This window comes from Lepisosteus platostomus, chromosome 2, assembly GCF_059453375.1.
Source record: "Lepisosteus platostomus isolate fLepPlt1 chromosome 2, fLepPlt1.hap1, whole genome shotgun sequence".
NCBI classification, from domain to species: domain Eukaryota; kingdom Metazoa; phylum Chordata; class Actinopteri; order Semionotiformes; family Lepisosteidae; genus Lepisosteus; species Lepisosteus platostomus.
In genome coordinates this window covers 6,968,391-6,988,693 of record NC_142612.1, presented here as the reverse complement: position 1 = coordinate 6,988,693, position 20,303 = coordinate 6,968,391, and the positions used below count along the sequence as shown (strand labels likewise).

At 37.0% G+C, this 20,303-nt stretch overlaps 2 protein-coding genes and 1 long non-coding RNA gene across 7 annotated transcripts in view; all 3 read left to right on the top strand.

Annotated features, from left to right (window-relative positions):
- Positions 1 to 11,263, top strand: part of cmss1 (cms1 ribosomal small subunit homolog) — a 132,982-nt gene extending 121,719 nt beyond the window's left edge. For 3 of the 5 annotated variants that reach the window (XM_088648650.1, XM_088648685.1, XM_088648676.1), the window contains 9 exons: positions 192 to 307; positions 467 to 541; positions 1,084 to 1,210; positions 1,563 to 1,622; positions 3,058 to 3,160; positions 4,137 to 4,197; positions 9,337 to 9,424; positions 9,963 to 10,051; positions 10,963 to 11,262. In XM_088648650.1, coding sequence (XP_088504776.1) covers positions 192 to 307; positions 467 to 541; positions 1,084 to 1,210; positions 1,563 to 1,622; positions 3,058 to 3,160; positions 4,137 to 4,197; positions 9,337 to 9,424; positions 9,963 to 10,051; positions 10,963 to 11,046 — 803 coding nt within the window. In that variant the 3' untranslated portion in view covers positions 11,047 to 11,262. Of the gene's footprint in view, positions 1 to 191; positions 308 to 466; positions 542 to 1,083; positions 1,211 to 1,562; positions 1,623 to 3,057; positions 3,161 to 4,136; positions 4,198 to 9,336; positions 9,425 to 9,962; positions 10,052 to 10,962 lie in introns of all 5 variants that reach the window. The other 2 variants (XM_088648668.1, XM_088648659.1) reach the window with 2 other exon arrangements.
- LOC148675834 (uncharacterized) lies at positions 4,214 to 8,318 on the top strand. Its single transcript, XR_015941693.1, has 2 exons — positions 4,214 to 6,711; positions 6,751 to 8,318. It is a non-coding gene; the product is annotated as an uncharacterized LOC148675834 (long non-coding RNA).
- Positions 11,264 to 11,877: 614 nt separating the features above from the next.
- cdc50c (Cdc50 family member C) lies at positions 11,878 to 20,061 on the top strand. The gene is made up of 7 exons (XM_088648601.1): positions 11,878 to 12,217; positions 13,150 to 13,266; positions 13,553 to 13,660; positions 16,405 to 16,495; positions 16,753 to 16,899; positions 17,556 to 17,765; positions 18,562 to 20,061. Exons 1-7 carry the CDS (start codon positions 12,029 to 12,031, stop codon positions 18,747 to 18,749), a joined length of 1,050 nt encoding a protein of 349 aa, XP_088504727.1. The 5' UTR covers positions 11,878 to 12,028; the 3' UTR covers positions 18,750 to 20,061.
- Positions 20,062 to 20,303: the final 242 nt, after the last annotated feature.

The following is a 20,303-nucleotide window of genomic DNA, read 5'->3' as shown; positions in this document are numbered from 1 at the left end:
TTTTTAATCGAGGCATAGAAAGCATAGTTTTAATGAAAATAATATTTTCCTAAATGTATCTCAGTATTGTTTCAGAAGTATCAGTCTGTCAGGTTGAAAGCCTTTTGGGCTGATATTTTACTTTTGTCTGTGATGCCCAGATTAAAAAGAATACCCGACGAGAGCATTGCTGTGCTGTCTCTGTTTATCAGGTCCTTCTGAAGATGAAGCAGACAAGGCTGAAGTGAAGACCCCTGAAAAGAGTGAAACAAAGAAGAGAAAGAGCCAAAGTGTGAAGCCAGCAAAGGCAAAGAAGAAGAAAACAGATGTAAGCTGTACGATGTGTAGCGCAGATGCATTAATATTCTTATTGGCAAAGTCCTCATCCCCGTATGCAATTATTTTATGCCTCACATTAGAATAAAAGAGAAAGAGATATCATGGTATCCACTGGGAAAGAATAATGTCTTTTCCTCACTACCTACAGACCGAGTGCTTTGTTGCTCAGAAGACAACTGATGTTGAAGAAAAGGTCTCTAAGAAATCCAGAAGGAAAAAGAAGGTGATGCAGAGACTGAACTCACCTCCCACTTTCAGCAGTGACACCTGCTGGCGGAGAAGGGCATCTTACTCAGGGAGCAAAATCTCTCAGATGTCTTCTGTTTCATTTCTTCATTTGTATGCGTATTTCTGTGCATTTTGTAGTTCAACTGTAATGTAGACATCCATTTGCAGTCCCTTCACTAGTGCATGATTATATTGCAATACAAAAAAGTGAGGATTAGATCAAATCAAAGTGATGATCAGAGTGATAATCACAGATTAACAATCCAATACTCAATGAAAAACAGAATCATCTAGCAAAGAGAAGGCCTCCATCAGGTAGTACTGTAAATGAATACTTTACCATAATCTAGACCATTTCAAGAAAAAGAATAACCTCTGTTTTCCCCAGTGGGAACAAGGAAGGAAATGTTTTGTTTTTTTATTCAGCCCTTATGGTAAAAATTCATCTCTCAGTGGTCCTACCGTTATTGCTTTTTTTAACAGGTACTGGATTTACTGCGTAGTTTTAAAACTGAATGTCATTTGTTCATTTTCTAGAAGATCACGCAAGTTCTGGCTTCTACAACCCCCAAACCAGGCTGTCCAGCCGACCTGTGGAGACTTATTGAGGAGCAGTATTCCGACAGCCGCTCCGCCATTGAGATGGAGGAGCTCAAGCTGCCAGGTGCGACCCAGACAAGAGTCTGTGCTGTGTCTCAGCTTGGCGCTCCCAGCATGAACTTCAGTGAATCACACACTCTGACAACGACCTGCCCAGCCCAACACCAAGTCCGTTAGGATGATCTTTTTAGCACTTCATGATTTCAAAAAGCCTTCAAGATTCTGTGTATCTGTCTTTGCTTGCTTGTATTACAAACCTATAGAAAACAACTATAAAATGAACATACCTATCCTGACAGGAATGGGTGAATATCATACAGAACATTGTATTCTCTGCCACGTAGATGGATGGGTTTCTTCAATATAAAATTACAAATGACCGACTGCTTTTTTTCCCTCTGCTGTCTTCATTTTAGATTCTTGTTTCCTCCCAAGCAATGACCTAACCCACAGCCTTTCATCATTTCTCAAAGAAAGTAAGTGGAGTGCATGTACTCTGTATTTACATGTCAAGGATTTGAGAACATTTGGCAAACATAATTCCACTGTGTTTTTATTATAGACATCTCTAAGACAGAAAGGGTGTGTTACTATACCTTGGTTTAGAAGCCTAGGATGACATATTTCAGTGTTCTTTTTCTACATTATTTTATGTGGCCATTAATTACAGTATGCTCACATTTTGTCCATCTGATTACTGTATAATTCTTTAAACAAACTAATGCAAGGTTACTAATTTTCCAAAGTGTTATATACAACTTGTGTACAAAACAAGTTTGAGAGCATCTCTGTATCCCTCCTCGTTAAATAAAAATAACGTTATTATGTACGTTATATGTTACATCTTATATGTTACCCCATACAGTGTACAAATCTAATTTGATTTGTAGTTGTGCTTCTTAGCCACTCTTGGGTTATGTGGGACTTTTAAATAGATTACTAAACTGGCTTTTGTGAATTTAAGTTTAGAAGTAAACAAAGTAAGTAGCTTATGTTGCTTAATACCACAGTTGGGTACTGAAATGTACACCTTCAGTAAGTTACTGTCCTCTAGAACTAATTGTTTGAAAACCTACTGATCACTCATCTTTTGTTTTCCTTGAGTATGTTCCTCAAACAGTGGAAAACAGTGGAACAGTGGAATCCTGATATCATGTACGACCTAGCATAAACAAACTGCTGTGTGAGAGTTTTCTAAACGATAACATCATAGAAATTTAAGAACTGGGCCATACTGTTTTGTTGTTGGTTGTACAGGTGAATCCTGTTCTTGCAAAAAATATAAAATATACTGTCCTTCTCATAGCTCTTTAGTGTCTCTAAAGTGTAGGGATCACTTTATTAGCCATATATAATTTCTTGCATTAGGAATTTGTCTTTTCGCATGCCCAGCTTGCTTTCCATGAGACACACAGGCACACAGACAGGGAGAGAGAAACCTGGAGTCAGAGTGCATGGTCAGCCATTTATATGGCACCCCTGGAGCAGTTGGGGTTAAGGGCCTTGCTCAGGGGCCCAACGGAGTAGGATTCCTCTGCCAGCCACGAGATTTGAACCGGCAGTCTTCCAGCCACAGGCGCAGATCCTTAGCCAGAGTCCCTTCTGGTCTTGCACAGTCTGGTCTGCCTAAGATTTCAACTAGTGAACAAACTGCCTCACTTCTCCCTCTGATCTGCAATGTAGTGGGGTTTCTAATGTAGAGGGGCTGCCGTGAGTTAACTTTTTGTAAAAACTTTTGAGATCTTTAGGGATGAAATCCCTACAGTATATGAATATAATTATTTAAATTTTGTTCCAAATGTAGGATTGAGGATTGAGCTCATTATCATTTACGTTTCGTGTTGTATGTTGAAATGCCCTCTTTTTCGTTCCACTCTGTTCCCTGAGCCGCTGTTGGGTTTTGTTTTTCAGTCTGCCCAAAATGGGCAAAGCTTTGTAAGCAACACACAGAGAAGAAGTCCGTGATTGTGCTTGTTGTCTGTAGTTCCGCCCATCGCACCTTGGAACTTATCAAGTGAGTGAAAGTTATCTTTTTACACACCGGTCTTCTGCATTTTTTACATTGAACATCGAAGCTTTAAGGGGACTCAGTCAGGCCTCCATACACAAGTGTAATCTCATGAATCAGATAGCTTTGGATTTCATAAATCAGTATCAAGTAAACACGGCCAGTTATGCTACAGTAGGTGAAACACCAAGCAATAGGGTGCATATCTCCATCTGTTAAAACAATATACAGTAACTACAGTACATGTCCTTTATTAAGATGTACCATTACTCTGTCTAGAGTTGGCATGGATGTAATTGTAGATAGCATGTGCAGTGCTTTAATGCTTAATTTGGTTGTCCTGTCTAGAGTTTACAGAAGGCCTAATGTGTCCCCGACGAGCCATAATACAGCAGATTGTGTAAAATATTTTTGATTATTTTAGCAAGTAATTAATTCAGTTAGTCATTTGTGACCCAGACAAATCCTGCAAGGTGATTATTCCATGACTTACTGTACTGTGGCTGTCCAGGACCAGAGCTGGATGACCTGTGTGATAACCCCTACTTTTATCTCATCTACTTATTACAAACCCCTTGGACATCAGACAGATAAGGAGATAGATAAAATAAGATCACTTTATTGGCCATATACAATTTCTTGTATTAGGAATTTGTCTTTTCACATACCCCAGCCTGCTTCTCCATGAGACACACAGACAGGGAGAGAAGCTTGGGGTCAGAGCGCAGGGTCAGCCATTTATACGGGGCCCTGGAGCAGTTGGGGTGAAGGGCCTTGGTCAGGGGCCCAATGGAGTAGGATTCCTATGCCAGCCGCGGGATACGAACCGGCAACCTTCCAGCCACAGGCACAGATCGTTAGCCACAGAGCCACCACACCGCACAAGAGCATATGGGTTGTGCTTCTGAAGACGTGTGTCTGTCTCTTTTTCTCTCTCACATTATTTCCTGTAATAATCCCTCAATTACCATTTTTCCTGCAGGCAGCTTACAACCTTCAAAGGGAATGCTAAAGTTCTGAAACTGTTTGCGAAACATATCAAGGTAAGGCAGCCCAATTTAAGGTTTACCAACAACAAGTTGATTCTGAAGGCTTTGGCGCTCTGTTGCAAGACACAAGAGTATGTAGAGAACTCCATAGAACTGGAGAAGAGGATCACTGCATTAATGAATGCAAACAAAGACATTAGTTATGCAGTATGTAACTTAGTTAAAAAGAAGGCGTAAATGTACTAATTAATAAAACATTTCCTACCCACAGGCCCTGGGAACCTTTGTCTACATTTTCCTGCTAGAATGCAAAAAAAAAAGAAAACTGTACAATGTTTTAAGAGTTAGCAGTTATTAAGAAGACCTATTCAGTCAAATTATTATTTTACTTGCGGTTTACAATTGGCAGTAGAGATCGTAAATGGAATGAAAACCACAAGACAGTGGGGTCTCTGCAGGACCAAAAATGCACAGCACTGCCTTACAAAGTTAGCTTGGTAATACTCTCACTTTCTTTGCTTGATTTTATAAATTAGCAGCCTGTTTTCATTCACTGAAAACAATGAAAAAAAGATCACTTTCCTCAAGAATATAGTGTTTGATCTGGTGTATGAACTGTTTTTGACATTCATCTCCCCTAATTATGATTAATAGAACAAAGTATACAGTTCTGTCTTGTACAATCATTATTTCAGGTTGACACATTTAGTAGCTATATTTTGAGGTAGTGTCATGAGAAATGCCATGATGCTGTATTTGCCCTCTGAATTGTGCCAAGTACTGCTGTACTGGATCTGCTGAATGTAAGTGCTGTTTTCTTTTGGGCAGGTTTCCACAGTGTCAGTGTACGTCATAGCTGTACTGAAAAGTGATGAATTGTCAAGCATCTGCCAGATTTTATTCAACAGTACCTCTTTATATTTGACCCTTGCTTAATCTTTTTTTATAATTAGCTATGTCATAATGGTACAAGATTGTGTAGATACCAAGAAGAAAAAGGTATTTAACAAATGTATTTTGTATTCAAAGCTAAAAAAATCAGTCATTTATGGAACTCTGAGTTTTAAATAATGACTTACAACAAAATACAACAAAATGTATTGTTGGATTTTGAAGTTTACTATAGGATGATATGTTATGAAACATCAGTTAAAGACTAAGACACCTGACTGTATGAAAGAAGTTGTTTTGCTAACTGCTTTTTGACCTTCGTTAATGAAATATGTATCATTTGAAAGTCATGGGATTTGACACTGAAATATTTTATAAATATTTAATCGTACTTAGTTGAACGGTATGTGTTATGGGCAGGCAAGACATGATTTTCAACTTGTTTATACACTTTGGAACAGTGAAGGCAGGTCATGTATTCTTGCCATGTAACAATTTGGGAAGCATTTATTCTTGGTTTAAATTTCATATGATATTCTTCCTCTTTCACAAATACTCAGGTTTATAGGATATGTACTGTCATGCTTGAAAGTTTGTGAACCCTTCAAGGTGGTCATTAGATTAGATATTATAGAGATATTATATGAACCTGAACTCTTAATGAATATATAGAATGAACATCCTAAATAAAGACTTCTGACACATAAAAAGGGATTCGAACTCATAGATTATTAGACTGTGATACTTAACAAATCACCAGATACTATTGTGTGCAAAAGTAAATAAACAGTCAATAACTTGTGGCACCTCCTTTAGCACCAATAACTTCACACAGTTGCCTCCTATAACCAATCATCAGTCTCTGACATCTTGCTGGAGGGATTTTTTCCTACTCCTCTTTATAAAACTCCACCAGTTCTGTGAGGTTTGAAGGATGTCTTGCCCTCTACAGGTCCTGCCACAGCAGTTCAATAGGATTCAGGTCAGGCCTTTGGCTTGGCCATTCCAGACACAGAACCTCTTCTTCCTAAGCCATTCTTTAGTGGAGTTACTTGAATGTTTAGGATCGTTTTCTTGTTGAAATATCCACTTTGTGCCCAGCTTGAGTTTTCGAACTGATAGCCTGACATTCTTCTCAAGAATCCCTTGATATTTCTCAGAATTCATGATGCCCTCAATGATGTCACGTTGCCCATGGCCAAAAACAGCCCCATACAAGGACACTCCCACCACCATGCTTGACAGTAGGGATAAGGTTTTGTTGGTGGTAGGCTGTGTTGGCTCTTCGCCCTCTTGTTATGCCCTGATATTTCAATTTTGGACTCATATGTCAAAGAGAACAGATTTCCAGAACTCTTCAGGCTTGTCCAGGTGGTCTCTGGCAAACTTCAGATGGGCAGCTTTGTTCTTTTTTGACAGAAGAGGCTTCTTCCTGAACATAGATGGCACTTCTGTTCAGGGTTCTTCTTATTGTTGCGCTATGCACCACTACTCCAGAGGCAGCTAGGGAGGGTTGTAGATCTCTGGAAGTTATTTTAGGATTACCCTTTACCTCTTTTATTATTCTCCTTGTGGCCCTGGGTGAAAGTTTAGGAGGACGTCCACTTCCTGGCAGGGTTGCCATTGTTTTAAATGCCCTCCACTTGTATACTGTTTGCCTAGCAGTGGATTTATGGAGTCATAATCTCCTTGAAATGGCTTTATAACCCTGCCCAGATTGATGAGCATCCACTACTTTTTTCCTCAGTTCTGCTGATGTTTCCTTAGTTCGAGGCATGATGCTAGACTCGTAGGAAGAGTAACTGACCTGCTTTCTTGAAATTACTTATGTTTGTTCCTCCCTAACACGTCATTTCAGATCTTCAATTTCATTGGTTATCTTGGTTGACTGGTTAACACTCTGTCATTGACCCACCTGATCCTGCTTTACCTTTACTTATTTTTGCACCTGCACAATTTCTGTATACTGGGTGTATTATTTTGCTGCAGGGACAGTTTCTTTCAAAACACTCAAATTGGTGGATAATTATACTTTATTTTAATTAGGAAGTGACAAATTCTGATTAAATGTGCATTTTGTGGTTAAAAAACAAACAAATCTCAGATTATGCACAAACTTTCAGGCATGACTGTTAACTAAGCAGTTTAATGTCACCAGAAGGTTTAAAACATTAACATCTGTGGTACACATACTGTACGAGTGAAAGGTTTTGGTGTTTTCATAGAATGCAAATAGCCAAAAACTGCTGGGAAATCATTGAAAATGTTTCATTTAATGAGGACAAGTGTGAAATGGTTCTAAGAAGAGTGTAGTCAACCACTGTTACTGAAAACTTCCAGCTAGTGGCAGTATCAAGACAAATTTATGTTCTAAACTTTTTCTTGATAATTATTAAAAAGTGCTTCTTACTACTTAGAATTCATTCATAGTGTGATGAAAAATTGTCATTTTTTAAATTAATCAGTGGCTAACTAAAGTATTCACTCGTGATCCTGTGGTGTCCCATTTTGTTGAATCACAAGACATGTATACGCTCTTTGTAAACAAATCCAGAGAAAAATCGGAAATGAAAAGATGCCTTCAATAAGATTTTGCAGCAGTGGCTAATGTACTGCAGGAGGAGGAGGAGGGCCAGCAGAAGTGCTTGTCCTACATTTGACTCCACAAATCACAGCTAGTCATCTTGCAAGATTCACAGTGCTTTACAGGAGAGTTACTGTAGTTCCAATTGGAGAAGCAACTTATATAATAATAAATACATATGTATTTATAATATATGTCATTTTTAATCCAAATATTAATTATCTATGGTAATACATTACAAAAAAGGCTTATCTCCCAGATTTTTTTACATTTCCCTTCCCCCCCATTTAAAAAGAAACATTCTGATTCCATCAAGCTTCAGACATAAAAAACACCATATTGTTGACAGTAATTAGATAATTACAAAAATCCTAATAATTGCGATCATTACAATAATGGATTCATAATCAATTCATGATTTATTATTCACCTTTTGTTCAGAATGACATTGATTTCTCAAATAATATGTTCGCTGCAAATAATAAAAATAACACAAGTTTTATCAGCAATGCTCCTGTCTGACAGTAATGATTTTTGTAAGAAAATCATAATATGTAAGAAAATGTTGGGCCTTCTGACCTTATCTTTCCAAGACATACTACACGGCCATGATGCACCGAGTCTTTTCCAAATTGTGAGGGTCACTAGGGTCTGAAATACGTTACCCAGCAATGTAGTTGAAACTAATATCCTGTCTTCTTCTAACAAAAATGATTAATGAAATCCCTGATCATTACATGAATGAGAACCTGTATCAGTTAGCTGCTAACTAGCAAATGGGTTAGGTGGACCAGATGGCCACCTCTTGCTTGTAACCTTTCTTATGTTCTTAAAGTATGGGCAAGATGCCTCTCTGTGTCCCAGTTTGACAAAATAAGGACATTAGAGGCAACTACAGTTTTCGTCTTAAAATATTCTATTGTGGGAAGAAAAAATGGGAATAAGGTCAAGTTATCAATTTAAATGCATAAACTCCATGCTCTTCCATCCAGCCCATGAGTGTGGGTATCGGGTGTCAGACTCGATATATAATATAAGAACTTCGAAAGTTTTGCTAGCCTTTTTGTAGTGTCTCCCCACATTGTCTAGAACTTCCCCATTATTCTCTCGACAAGACATGTGGGGATGACACTTCTTTTTGCAAAGGGCTGTGAAACAAGCAACCACCCCTTCATGTTGTCAGAACTACCTTCTTTCAAGAAGCGACTGGAAAAATCCTCCGATCTCTTAGCATTTTACTGACATTCCTGCATTCTGGCACCTGCTGACATTCTGTGTGGTTTCTGTTGGAAACATCTCTCGTATTGCAATTACATTGTTGTGTATTGTTAGAACTGGTACGCCAGTGTGTGTTTTATGCTGGCAGACCTCACCTTTGAGGCTGGCTAATGCATATCCTACCACACTATCAAACGTGGGAGGAAACGAATCGCAGAAAAGGGGTATATGGACTCCAAGAAATTTCTACATGGGTAGGGAACCAGTAATAATAACTAATGAAGCAATGTTAAAACAGGAATAAAAATGATGTTACAGCATTGTATACCGAGTAACTTGGGATGAAAATGTTTGTTTCTGAATTGTTTCAGTATACAGTCAACCAACACAAAACATCTTAGTTTGCAGTTTTACCTGTAATGCAAATCCTTTATTTTGGGTCAGTTTTTTTTATTTTTAATAATACAAACCTCTCCACATTTCTACAATTTTTTTTTCAGGTAGAACAACAGATGCAGCATCTGGAAAAAAGTGTGGCACACATCGGGGTAGGAACCCCTGGCAGAATTAAAGCTCTGATAGAGAAAGGTAAGATACCTTTTCCTGGTATTCCTTCATGAAGCAAAATACAGCTGCTGTGTGTCGTTTTTAATATGAGTATTCTCATGTTAGGACAGCACAAGGTGCGAGTTTATAGACGTCCAATTAGAAAGCTGAAAAGTGTGGTTTCAATCAGCAGGAGCTATTATGTACTGCCATCTTTTGGTGGAACTGTGTTTGTGCTTCAGTTTTGAAACATTCAGTTTTACCCGCCTCTCTGCAAAAATATGTCCTGCCTTTGGGTAAACGTCAAGGTAGCGCAAAGCTGAAAATCAAAATGTCCTTGAATAAAAAAAGGATGTTTGCCATATATTTCCTGGCAGCTTGCTATAAAGTACACATATAATAAAGAAAACATTCCTGAGTGCCACGTTAACATGAATGAATTTAAACAAACTGTGACGTAAGGCCCATCCTGTATGAAGAGATGCCTGAAAAGCAAGGTTACAGCAGAGCTCTGTTAAACAGAAGGAAGTACTAAGGGGCCACTGAGTCTCCCTGAAACTTGTTTTTGAATGTATTACAGATGGCTTGACTCTGAACGCATTGAAGTATGTGGTGTTAGACTGGAACTGGAGGGACCAGAAGCTGAGACGATTGGCTGACATACCCGAGGTATGATTCTGCCTGTCACGATTACAGTTAATGTTTTTACTTCTGTATCTTAAATACAAAAATGACGCTTTTAAGCGCAGTAGGTGTTTGAGCACCTAATTTTTATAAACCTACAAGCCAGTTAAGCAGAGGGTAAAGAACATTTTTTTTCTTTCCATGTGGAAAGAAAGAGGAAGTAAATATTTGACTGACTGGACTTTGCCCATTCATTCTATTGAGGTGTGATTTTTTTATTAAACAAAAGAATATTGGCTTACTGTGAAGACCGCTGGATGCTTACCTTATCTTCAGTAAATAATAACCTGGCTATGAAGGAGAAGGAAATATACCTGGTAAACATTAAGTATGAACTGGTGAGCTTAAAGGGAGTGAGGTAAAATTCCCATAATATTTACTTCGTCTTTATCACATATATTTTTTTACCATTATGACTTAATATACCACCAACTAAAAGATGTAGTCCTGTACATTCTACCTTTAAGTGGTCATTTTGAATGTATTTTTTTTAAATCAGTAAATGTCTAGAAAAAATGTTTACCAAGAATAGCAATGTTTCTGTAAAACTATATAAAACTGTAAAATGCACTATATCTCCCAAATAAGCCCTCCGGGTAATAAATCTAAATGACTGTGATGCTTAAGAGCACGGAACAACAGAAATTTCATACACAAGTGTTTCCTACCATCACTTGCCATTTTCATTTTTTGCCATCTCTTAGAGTGTTAGTACCTGAAGCCTGTGCATAAATAAAAAACATAACGAAGCAAGCAATTATAATGTGGCTGTCTGTTCTCAGCGTGGTCTATGTAAAGTAGCAATTCATTCAATGTCAAAACGCTTTCACATGTACACAAGTAGATGCAGGTTTGTTAGAGTTTTTAAAATTCCCTTTTGTTCTGACCCTTTTTAGGTCAGATTGGAAATGCTGAAGCTTCTGGAAACTGGCATCATTCAGGCCTGTAAAGCTGGAACAGTTAAATTGGGGCTGTATTAAGAAATTTCATATCAGCAGCAATACTGATACAAGTTTTTCCTCCAGTTTGCTGATTCCCAAACAATGCAAATTACTGTATGTAGTATTTTATTTACTTACAATCCTTAGTGGAACATGTTTTAAACAGGCATTTGTTTTTTTTTTATGCTGTTCAGTACCAATGTATGTTTATGGAAGCAAAATAAACCAGTCCCCAAAAAAATTATCTGTTTGTTTATTTTGTCTAGTGATCTCTTGTACCACATGTTTCACGATGATTCAATAAAAAGACTGTGCTACATACACTGACATAACAAGACCATTAAGTCAGAATAACTGATCACTGTCTTTGGAAAGATTATCAGTTGTAGTATCAGTGTAGCAGTTATTGTATTTTCTTAGATTTTCTTGTGTATCGTTTGGTAAAAATATCATTCTTTTGATGTTTGGTGTTCTAGCCATTCAAGTGAGGGAGTGCTGTGTGCCTGAACTATATTACTAGAATTTACAAGCTAGTGAACAGCTCATTCATAGTTTCAGCGAATGCATTAAAGACATTCATTCAGAGTGTGATTATCTTATATTGTTAAACATTTGTGATGATGACAGAATATCTTGATCGCATTCTCTATGATCTTGCAGAATGATTTTTTTTTGTCTGCAGAATTTGTTTGCAGTTATTAAACCCTTGTGACAGGAATAGATTTGAGTTTTTACCAAATCGTTTTTTTTTGTATCTTACTGTACAAATGAAATCTTTTTCTTTTATGAGAGAGAACAAAAGAGCCTATGTTTCTTTAAAACAAGGCTGTCCAAGAAAAAGAGGAAAGAGGAAGGACACAACTGTAGTTCTGGTTAATGAGTAACAGTCCCCTTTCCCAACACTTCTACATTGCTGCCGAAGCAGTATGAAAACATACTGCCAACTTTGTGACACACTATCTCAGTTAAGGTTTTGAAGCTCTACAGTTTGCAGAGTTGCAAAGTTGCAGGTGTGGGGAATATGCCAAAAGAAAATGACAATATTGCAAGGCGCCCTGACAGCACAGCCTTTAAGCAGCAGAAGCTTCCTGCTTGGTCTCCCTCTCTTACTGCCGAGACTGTGCTGCCATTTTTCTTCCTGATCGGATTGCTGTGTGTTCTCACTGGGGCCTGGCTGCTTGTCACTGTTGCTGCAACCCACGAGATTAAGGTAAGAACCGGTCAACTTTGCCAGAATTTAGCCTACATGCATCTCATATTAGATACAGACCTATCCAAATCACAGAGAATTATGGCTGCAATTCAAGCAAAAGGGGTTTCCACCAAGTTCTAATTCAGGGGTGTGTATGTATACTTATCATTTTTCTAGGTTTTCAATTACCTTTTAGAATGTTTGAGGATTTTTGTTTTCACTGTGAGGTGTATTGAGATGTGTATTACAATGAGTAATTCAAAGTAAAATTCTAACTGAAAGTGTCTTGATTTCAGGCTGTTAGGCCACAAATGTGTTACTTCGGAAAGTGTGTGTACATTTCTATAGGCACTGTGCTACGCCAAGTCACCTGTCTGGTAGGTGAGGGTGGGATTGGAGGCGTTACAGACCTGAGAGCAAGGGCATCACACTCCAGTGGTAGTGGGATACAGATATACAGAGACTGGTCGGTCTGCACCTGGAGCCAGGCAGGACAGGAACAATTTAGAAATTGTAGGCAAAGCACAAGAAGGGGAGACTTGAATTTGCTAAACTACATCTGAATGATAATTAGAAACATGTCTTGTGGTCACATGAAATGAAATGAAAATTGAGCTTTTTGAAAATACTCATCAGTGTTTTGTTTGTGTTGAGAAAGCACTTATGTCCACAGTCAAATATCACATGGGGGTCTATTATGTTTTTGGGTAGTTTCACATCTCTAGGTCCTAGGTCTCAAGACTGGGGAAAGCATGAAATCCAACTCATATTAATATTTATATTAATAATAAATATTTATTGTAGAACAAATACAGATTGGGTCCACATAGGATTGCGTTTCTTACCACAACTGACGGAAATTAGAATTTAATTGGAATTGTAATGCAGTCACTTGTTATGTTGTGCTTTTAAAGTTCTGGCTAACGTAAGACTCACCCTTTTTATTCCAGATTGACTATACAAACACAGGTAACTGCTCTGATTGCTATGAACTACGTGAAAACAGATTGAATTCAACCAAAGACTGTCGATGCACTGTCACCTTCTCTCTCCCAGAGCAAATTGTTGTAAGTAATCAAATTATAGTCCTCTCAGCACAGAACCTAACACTGGAGTGACCATTCAAATACAGTAAATGTGTTTTTCTTTTTAAAATTGTTTAGTTGTTATATTCAGAAGAAACTACAGAAAGGCAAAGGTACAAATAAAAGTGGCTCTCATTGTAGAATTTGAGGATCTGTAGAATGAGGCCATGTCCGACAAGCATCTTACAAATTATGACAACCACTGAAGTAGGTTGCTTTGCAACCATCTGAGATTGTTATACAGGTGTATGGTCAATTCACTTTTCAGGGTGATGTGTATGTCTACTATGGGTTAATCAACTTCCATCAAAACCTCCGGCGATACATGGACTCAAGGGACGATGCACAGCTTGTAGGTCGTACATTCAACTTAAAAGTAAGTTCTTATCGTTATCTGACTAATTTATACCACCTACATATAGCTTTTCTCAATCTTCATGTCTTCCAAGTAAGTTTTCTTTCTGTACGGAGTGCCTTTAAGATGACAACAGATGCTTATGGTTCCTGTACTCATTTGTTTCCTAATTAATGCCTCTCAGTGTATGATTCAGACCTCAGCACAAGAATGCTTTTTTTTCTTAATTGACACTTATATTTGTTGTTTCAGATATACTGTAGAAAAAATATTTTCATAACCTACATCCACCTAGTCTTTCTCTTCCAAAACAGTCGCAGGAGATATACTGATGCACAAGAACTGACACATTCATTACATCTTCCAGACAAAGTAGGGAGGCAATAAATAGGCAAAACAGAATCATCAGTTATACAGTGTATAATTTAAATCGAGGAAGGTAAATTAAAATTGTATAATCTCCAAGATCTTTTTAACAGTAGAATAGTGTATGCCGTGATACAAAAAAAGATATCTGGATGCAATGAAATACTTAAAGGAATGTCCCACACCAATAACAAAAAAAAAATACTAAAACAGATGTTGAACAGAAAAGATTACAAGGAGGCCTGAATCAAGTATTCAAAATCCTCAAAGAATTTGACATAAAGTGTTTAACCCTATGGACATCTTCAGAATTATCAATGAAGCATAGGTTAAAACTATGGGAAAGTACATTTAAAACTGAGAACAGGAAGCACTTATTTACATAGGGCTTATGGGAGTAAGGAACAAGCTACCCAGCCGTGCTGTTGAAGCTGTTCAGCAAATTACTGGATGAGATCCTTGGATCGATCAATTTCCATCTACTACCAAACAGGCTAAATGAGCAAAACAGCTTCATCTCATTTGCAACCCTTCTTATTCTTAAAGCAAGCACGACAATCGGCTCTCTCATACAACTACAGTATATCGAACAAAGTCAAAGCAAATGTGACCAAAATCATATTAAAGAATCATGATGAGTGTTCAGTGTATAATATGACATTGGATGAAAATTGCAGCGTGAATGCACAGACCTGATTACCATCTGGATAGGCTGCTGTGGAATGCTTCAGCCAGTTGGTGAAAATGGTCCTTTCACGGTTGTCTCCTATTTATGACACTAGTGAGGTGGTACAGCAGATACTCTGCTGGACGCAGGTCAGGGGATAAAACTGGGCATACAAACACATTAATATTCCTTATGCTGTGCCATTGCAGTCCAAGAACTGTGTGGCCTTGCATAGTCCTACCAGGAGATCAAACACTTTCAGATTTGCTTGCAGAAATCAAAGATTTTTTTTAACTGAGTAGTACAGTTGTCCTAAAGTCATTCTTGTGTTAAAGGATATTTCTCTCACATCAACTCACATCAAATGGATTGTCTTGAACAATATGACAGTTTTTTTTGGTCAGGTCACAAGACACAATGCCAGTCATTGGTGAATAAAGCACAGGAGCACTCACTGTTGTCTCTCAAGCCCACAGAAAAGGGTTATTTAATCTCTGACCTCTCAATGTTATGCCCACAAGCATACAGATCATTTTCCTGTGGAAAATTAATATTACAATTAATACAATGGATAAAGTTAATTTTTATGCAGATGCTGAGCTATGGTCTTTATGTTGATGTGAGGGTCAATTCTTCCTGGAATGTCTTGTGCTGAAATTCAAAGCAGTCCGAAAACAATGACACAGATGGATCAGAATGTTGTACTGGGACCATCTATCTTCTAGGACTTACTCTCCCCTTAAAGAGCTGGGGTCCTGGTTTCTTTGGACTAGCCTGCTGATTTTAAAATCTGAACAACTCATCCTCTGGACAACTTCTCTCACAAACAGCTCATCTTCATTGCTTATAGCCACCAGAAGATGATACGTACTCCAGCATTGCAATCCGCTGTTGTGTTGATTAAAATAATGTTTTTTAATGACCATTTATACCAATTTATGTATTTTTAACTCAATTCTCCATGTTAATATCCCATGGGACAATACCACTGAAACAATTCACAACCCTATCTGTTTATTACACATACTACTTATAACATTATAATATAAATGCTTATTGATATAGTGATGAAAAACAATTTGTTGCTCTTTGATTGTTCATTAAAATACAATATATTTTCATCTTGTTTAAAAGTAGTGGAATCCAAGCTGCCTTGTATAACTATTTCTTATTATTCTGAGTGTGATCTTTTAAGCTATTTATGATGGTTGGAATAGGTGTCTCGATACCTGAGCCCATTGCTTTCATGCCTCTAAAGGGTTTAAGATGGTAAAATGTCATCATTGTCAAAACCATTTTAATTAAACTGTGAGTTCAGATTAGTGTTGCTGTAAAATCAAGATTATTCAGTACTATTATTATAAGGAGAGGAATATATTTTTCTGTGTTTTCTTTAAAATGTAAATACATGTAAAGTATGAAACAAAAAAAAGTATTTTCCAATACAGTATGCCTCATGATAAATTTGGATTGAGATCTCAACGTCACATCTACAATATTTATAGCATAATTAACTTCCTCCCATAATTAACGTTTATCTTACTATTATTATTTTCCAGTTCCAAAACACAGCTAGGAAAAGTAAGTTCTGATTGCAGTTTAACAGATATTTGTGAAGTTCTCAGAAATGTTATAATTGGTGATAGAAATTTGGGTATTTCTCAGGCATAGATAAGGGGTAAAGTTTTCTAAATTTTTATATAACACTATTAACCGTATTTTACCAATTCAGAATCCATCAAGCACCTGTGCACCATTCGACAAATATAAACATGGCACTCCCATTGCACCTTGTGGAGCTATTGCAAACAGCATGTTCAACGGTGAGTTCCACGGTCCATTTTGAAAATGTAATACACATTCGTTAAAGAAAAAATATTGCAATTTTTACAGTGACTTAAAATTGATTCCGAAAAAGTACTGCCGAACTTGTTCAGACTTTCTCAAAAGTATTAAACAGATTCTTGGTTGATCAGTGTTTATTTAGTACATGTAAACATTATGATTTCGGGGATTCGATTCAAATATCTTCACAAATTAAGCTGGTGAACAATGGCCTGTGATCTTCTTTTTTTTTAAGATTCCTTTCAGCTTGTCTTCCACCCTAATGAAGGGATGGCCATGTCTGTGCCTCTCCTGCGGACTGGGATTGCATGGTACACTGACAAAAATGTGAAGTTTAGGAACCCAGGGCCATATAATGAAAGCCTTTCTGCTGTCTTTGCAGGTCTGTATTGCAGGAAAAGCCATCTGTTTACAAATTGTCCAGAATTGCCTTTTCACCATAAATGTGTACCTTGATCATGTTTTCAACATGAAGTATGACAATGGTCTTGTATTTAGACAGCTCTCAATTAGAACTTCTACAGAAACTTTCAGTTAACTCCTTAAACATTCAGACCTTTGTGCATGAACTTAGACTGTTAAATATACGTTTTGAATTTCCTCACTGCTGCTGTTTTTATACATTTCAAGTATTGAGAACAATAAAATACATTACAGGGTACAATGTTATTTCAGTATGATTAACATGAAGGAGAAATACACAAAGCTGAATCCAACAGCAGGGAAGAAGTATTTGTAATTGCAAAACCATAGAGCAGATAATGTGACGTATTTTAGAGACATTTTGAAAAGCAAGAAAGTTTTTTTTCTACAATTCTAGTATGGAAAACACTAATACTCTCCTTATATTTCCTGTCATGGTTCAAGGGAAGGATTTTGCAGAGTTTAAAACATAAAGTTCTCCCATATTGCATGGTTTAATCCTTGTAGAAAGAGTCTCCACATTTGTTTGATTTGTGTGTCAGGAGTCACATGTGAGCTGTCACCCAGCCATTGAAAGCAAGTCCTAATAATGTCCTTCTGGGTTCTCTAACTCAGGAACAAGTCAGCCATTCTATTGGCAGAAGCCAGTTTTTGAGCTGGATCCAACAGACACCAAGAACGATGGTTTTGTAAATGATGATTTCATTGTTTGGATGAGGGAGGCAGCATTCCCGAATTTCAAGAAACTCTACGGCAGATTGAGCCGCTTTGCAGCATTCGCTGATGGACTCCCCGGAGGAAACTACAGCATCCAGATTTCCTACAGTATCCTTCAGTAAAGAGTTTCCTCATCTTTTCTTCCCTTTGTCACATACTGTAGAAGTTCCAAGCATATTTGAAATGTGAATTATTGCAATGTGGACATAATTAATTCTCCAGTTACAAAAAGCAATTAGGAAGATGTACTTACACTAGGTCTGAATACAGTTATGTAGGTTATTTTCAAATTGCTAAAAAACTTCTATTTTTGCAAAAGCTTTATTAATGTTTTTTAATAGACTTTTGGGGTTTTCTGAGGCACAGGTAAGAAGTAAACTGTAAGTGGCAGGTTTAGGTGTTCAGTTCTAATATTCTGGTTTATAGTAAGTCAATACAGAAAACTCTCAAAAAATCACAATCACTTTCAATTAGAATTTTCTCTCTGGCTGACTTTGTATCATGTTATATGAATAAATAACCGTATTCATATTAAGTAAAGCCTTTCCTTTTCCTTACCTGAAAATATTCTTATAAACCATTATTTATATGTTATTACGTTAGAATATTGAATTCTAATGTTGTAAGATAAAACTACAATAATTACAAGACCTAATTTAAACTAAAAAGTAAGTCACCACTGATGAAACATGTTCCATCTAATTAAAGCGATGCAATTCTGTTAAAACCACACTGTATCAAAAATAGTCTACAGTATACTGTGATTCTTTCATTTTCCCTCCGTGTCTTTTTTTGGGGGGATCCTAATCCCCTCCTGTGCAGAATATCAGATGCAAAACATAGACTGTAGCCTGAAAATTTAAAATACAAATAAAACGAATTTCCCTTAACTTTTGAAACTCAGATTTTCCTGTAAAATATTTTCAAGGCAAAAAGCTTGTGATCCTCTCCACAGTGAGCTGGTTTGGTGGTCAGAACAGGTTCCTGCCCATTGCCTACACAGTGACGGGTGGTGTCATCTTGATAGTAGCTATGATACTAACCGGCTTCCATCTGAAATTTGGGAAAAGGGGCTTGTACCTTGAAGATTGAGCCTCCTTTGGGAAGAATACGTTTTTGAGCCAGTAGTTGACTGAATGAAAATGTGAAGTACGATTCTAAGTTCTGGAATTCAAATACAATCTACAGTGCAGGACGTCCAGATCGCTTAGAGCAGTACCAATAGGTTTTGACATGGAAGTAAACTAAGGTGGTGAAAGTGACTTGACATAACAGAAAACATGTTTGGGGCTGGTAAAGGTATTTGGTACGGGGCTGGTATTTTTAAGGAGTCTTATTTGCAAGATATCAAATGACCAATATTAATTTTATTACCTGAAATCTTCACATTTTTATTTATTATCCCATCAGTGTGTCCCAGCATTCTGTCCTTAGCTGGCACTTGAAATTGAATGTTTAAAACATAATGCAGAAAATGGTAAACTAATTTAATAAATTAGTTGGTTATTTTTTTAACAAAAAGGCTAATCTGCCTCAAAGTCTCTTTTTGTTTAATTTCTAGTTTGCAACATTATCTCATCACACATAAACTTGGAAATGCGGAATGACATTGTTAGTTTAACATCTGGGTGATTAAACTAAAGATTAGTTAACTTTTGCCTTATTTGCTCTAAATCAGACTGCATGACAGATTTCAATTTTTTATTTTAATTATGGAGGTGGACCTATACTGCACATGAGCAGGATTATACAAATGATATTTTTCAAAATTTAAGAAAATATTTATTTAAATCCCACGAATTAAAGTAGAAATGTTATGTACTGGGTACAACTGTATTTCATTTTATTCTACCATTATAATACTGATTTTGTTGTACTTACTGTATTTTTGTGCTATACATTTATACTCTGCAAAGCACATTAAAATATTGTTCATCACAATGGGTTATAAAATAAAAATATTTTGATTGCTCTAACAACATTTTGATATTCTTGTTATAAAGAAACTTTAGCATTTCTTGTCAACATACTGCCTTTGTCATTGGTCAATATACTGTCCTTAGTATGTAATGAAATCTCAAAAGAGGACAGGCTGGGATTAGACAAACATTCTTCCCTATATTAACAAAATGTTATTCCAGAATTCCCACACCTGCTAGAATCAGAACAGCTCCCAATCCTGCTGGGAGAGGAGGAATTGAAATAAAACTGTCAGCCCACTGTGATCTCATATTACAGCCTGAAGCATAGACAGTGATCCTCTCTCTCAATAATATTCTGTTTTATGTGACGTAAGTAAATGTCCTATAATATGTATATGCTGTAAATGTAGTATTGATTGTATATGCTTTGGCAACACTGTAATTCTGTGGTCGTGCCAATAAAGCTTGTTGATTTGAACCGATATCCAAGCAACCCTGTCTTTTCTTTATAAATATTCCATTCAGAGCTCTGCCATTATAAAAGTAATGTCTACTCTTATTTCTAAAGCCACAGCCTTTCTTGGCCCACAGACCATCTTCTAAGTAAACTCCACAGTGACCCCTAATTTACTCATAAAATCAAAATACACCTTATTTATGTTATCCATCATTCCATTGTCAGACATTTTCCAGATTAGAAAGCCTCATGTTACAGGTGATGAAC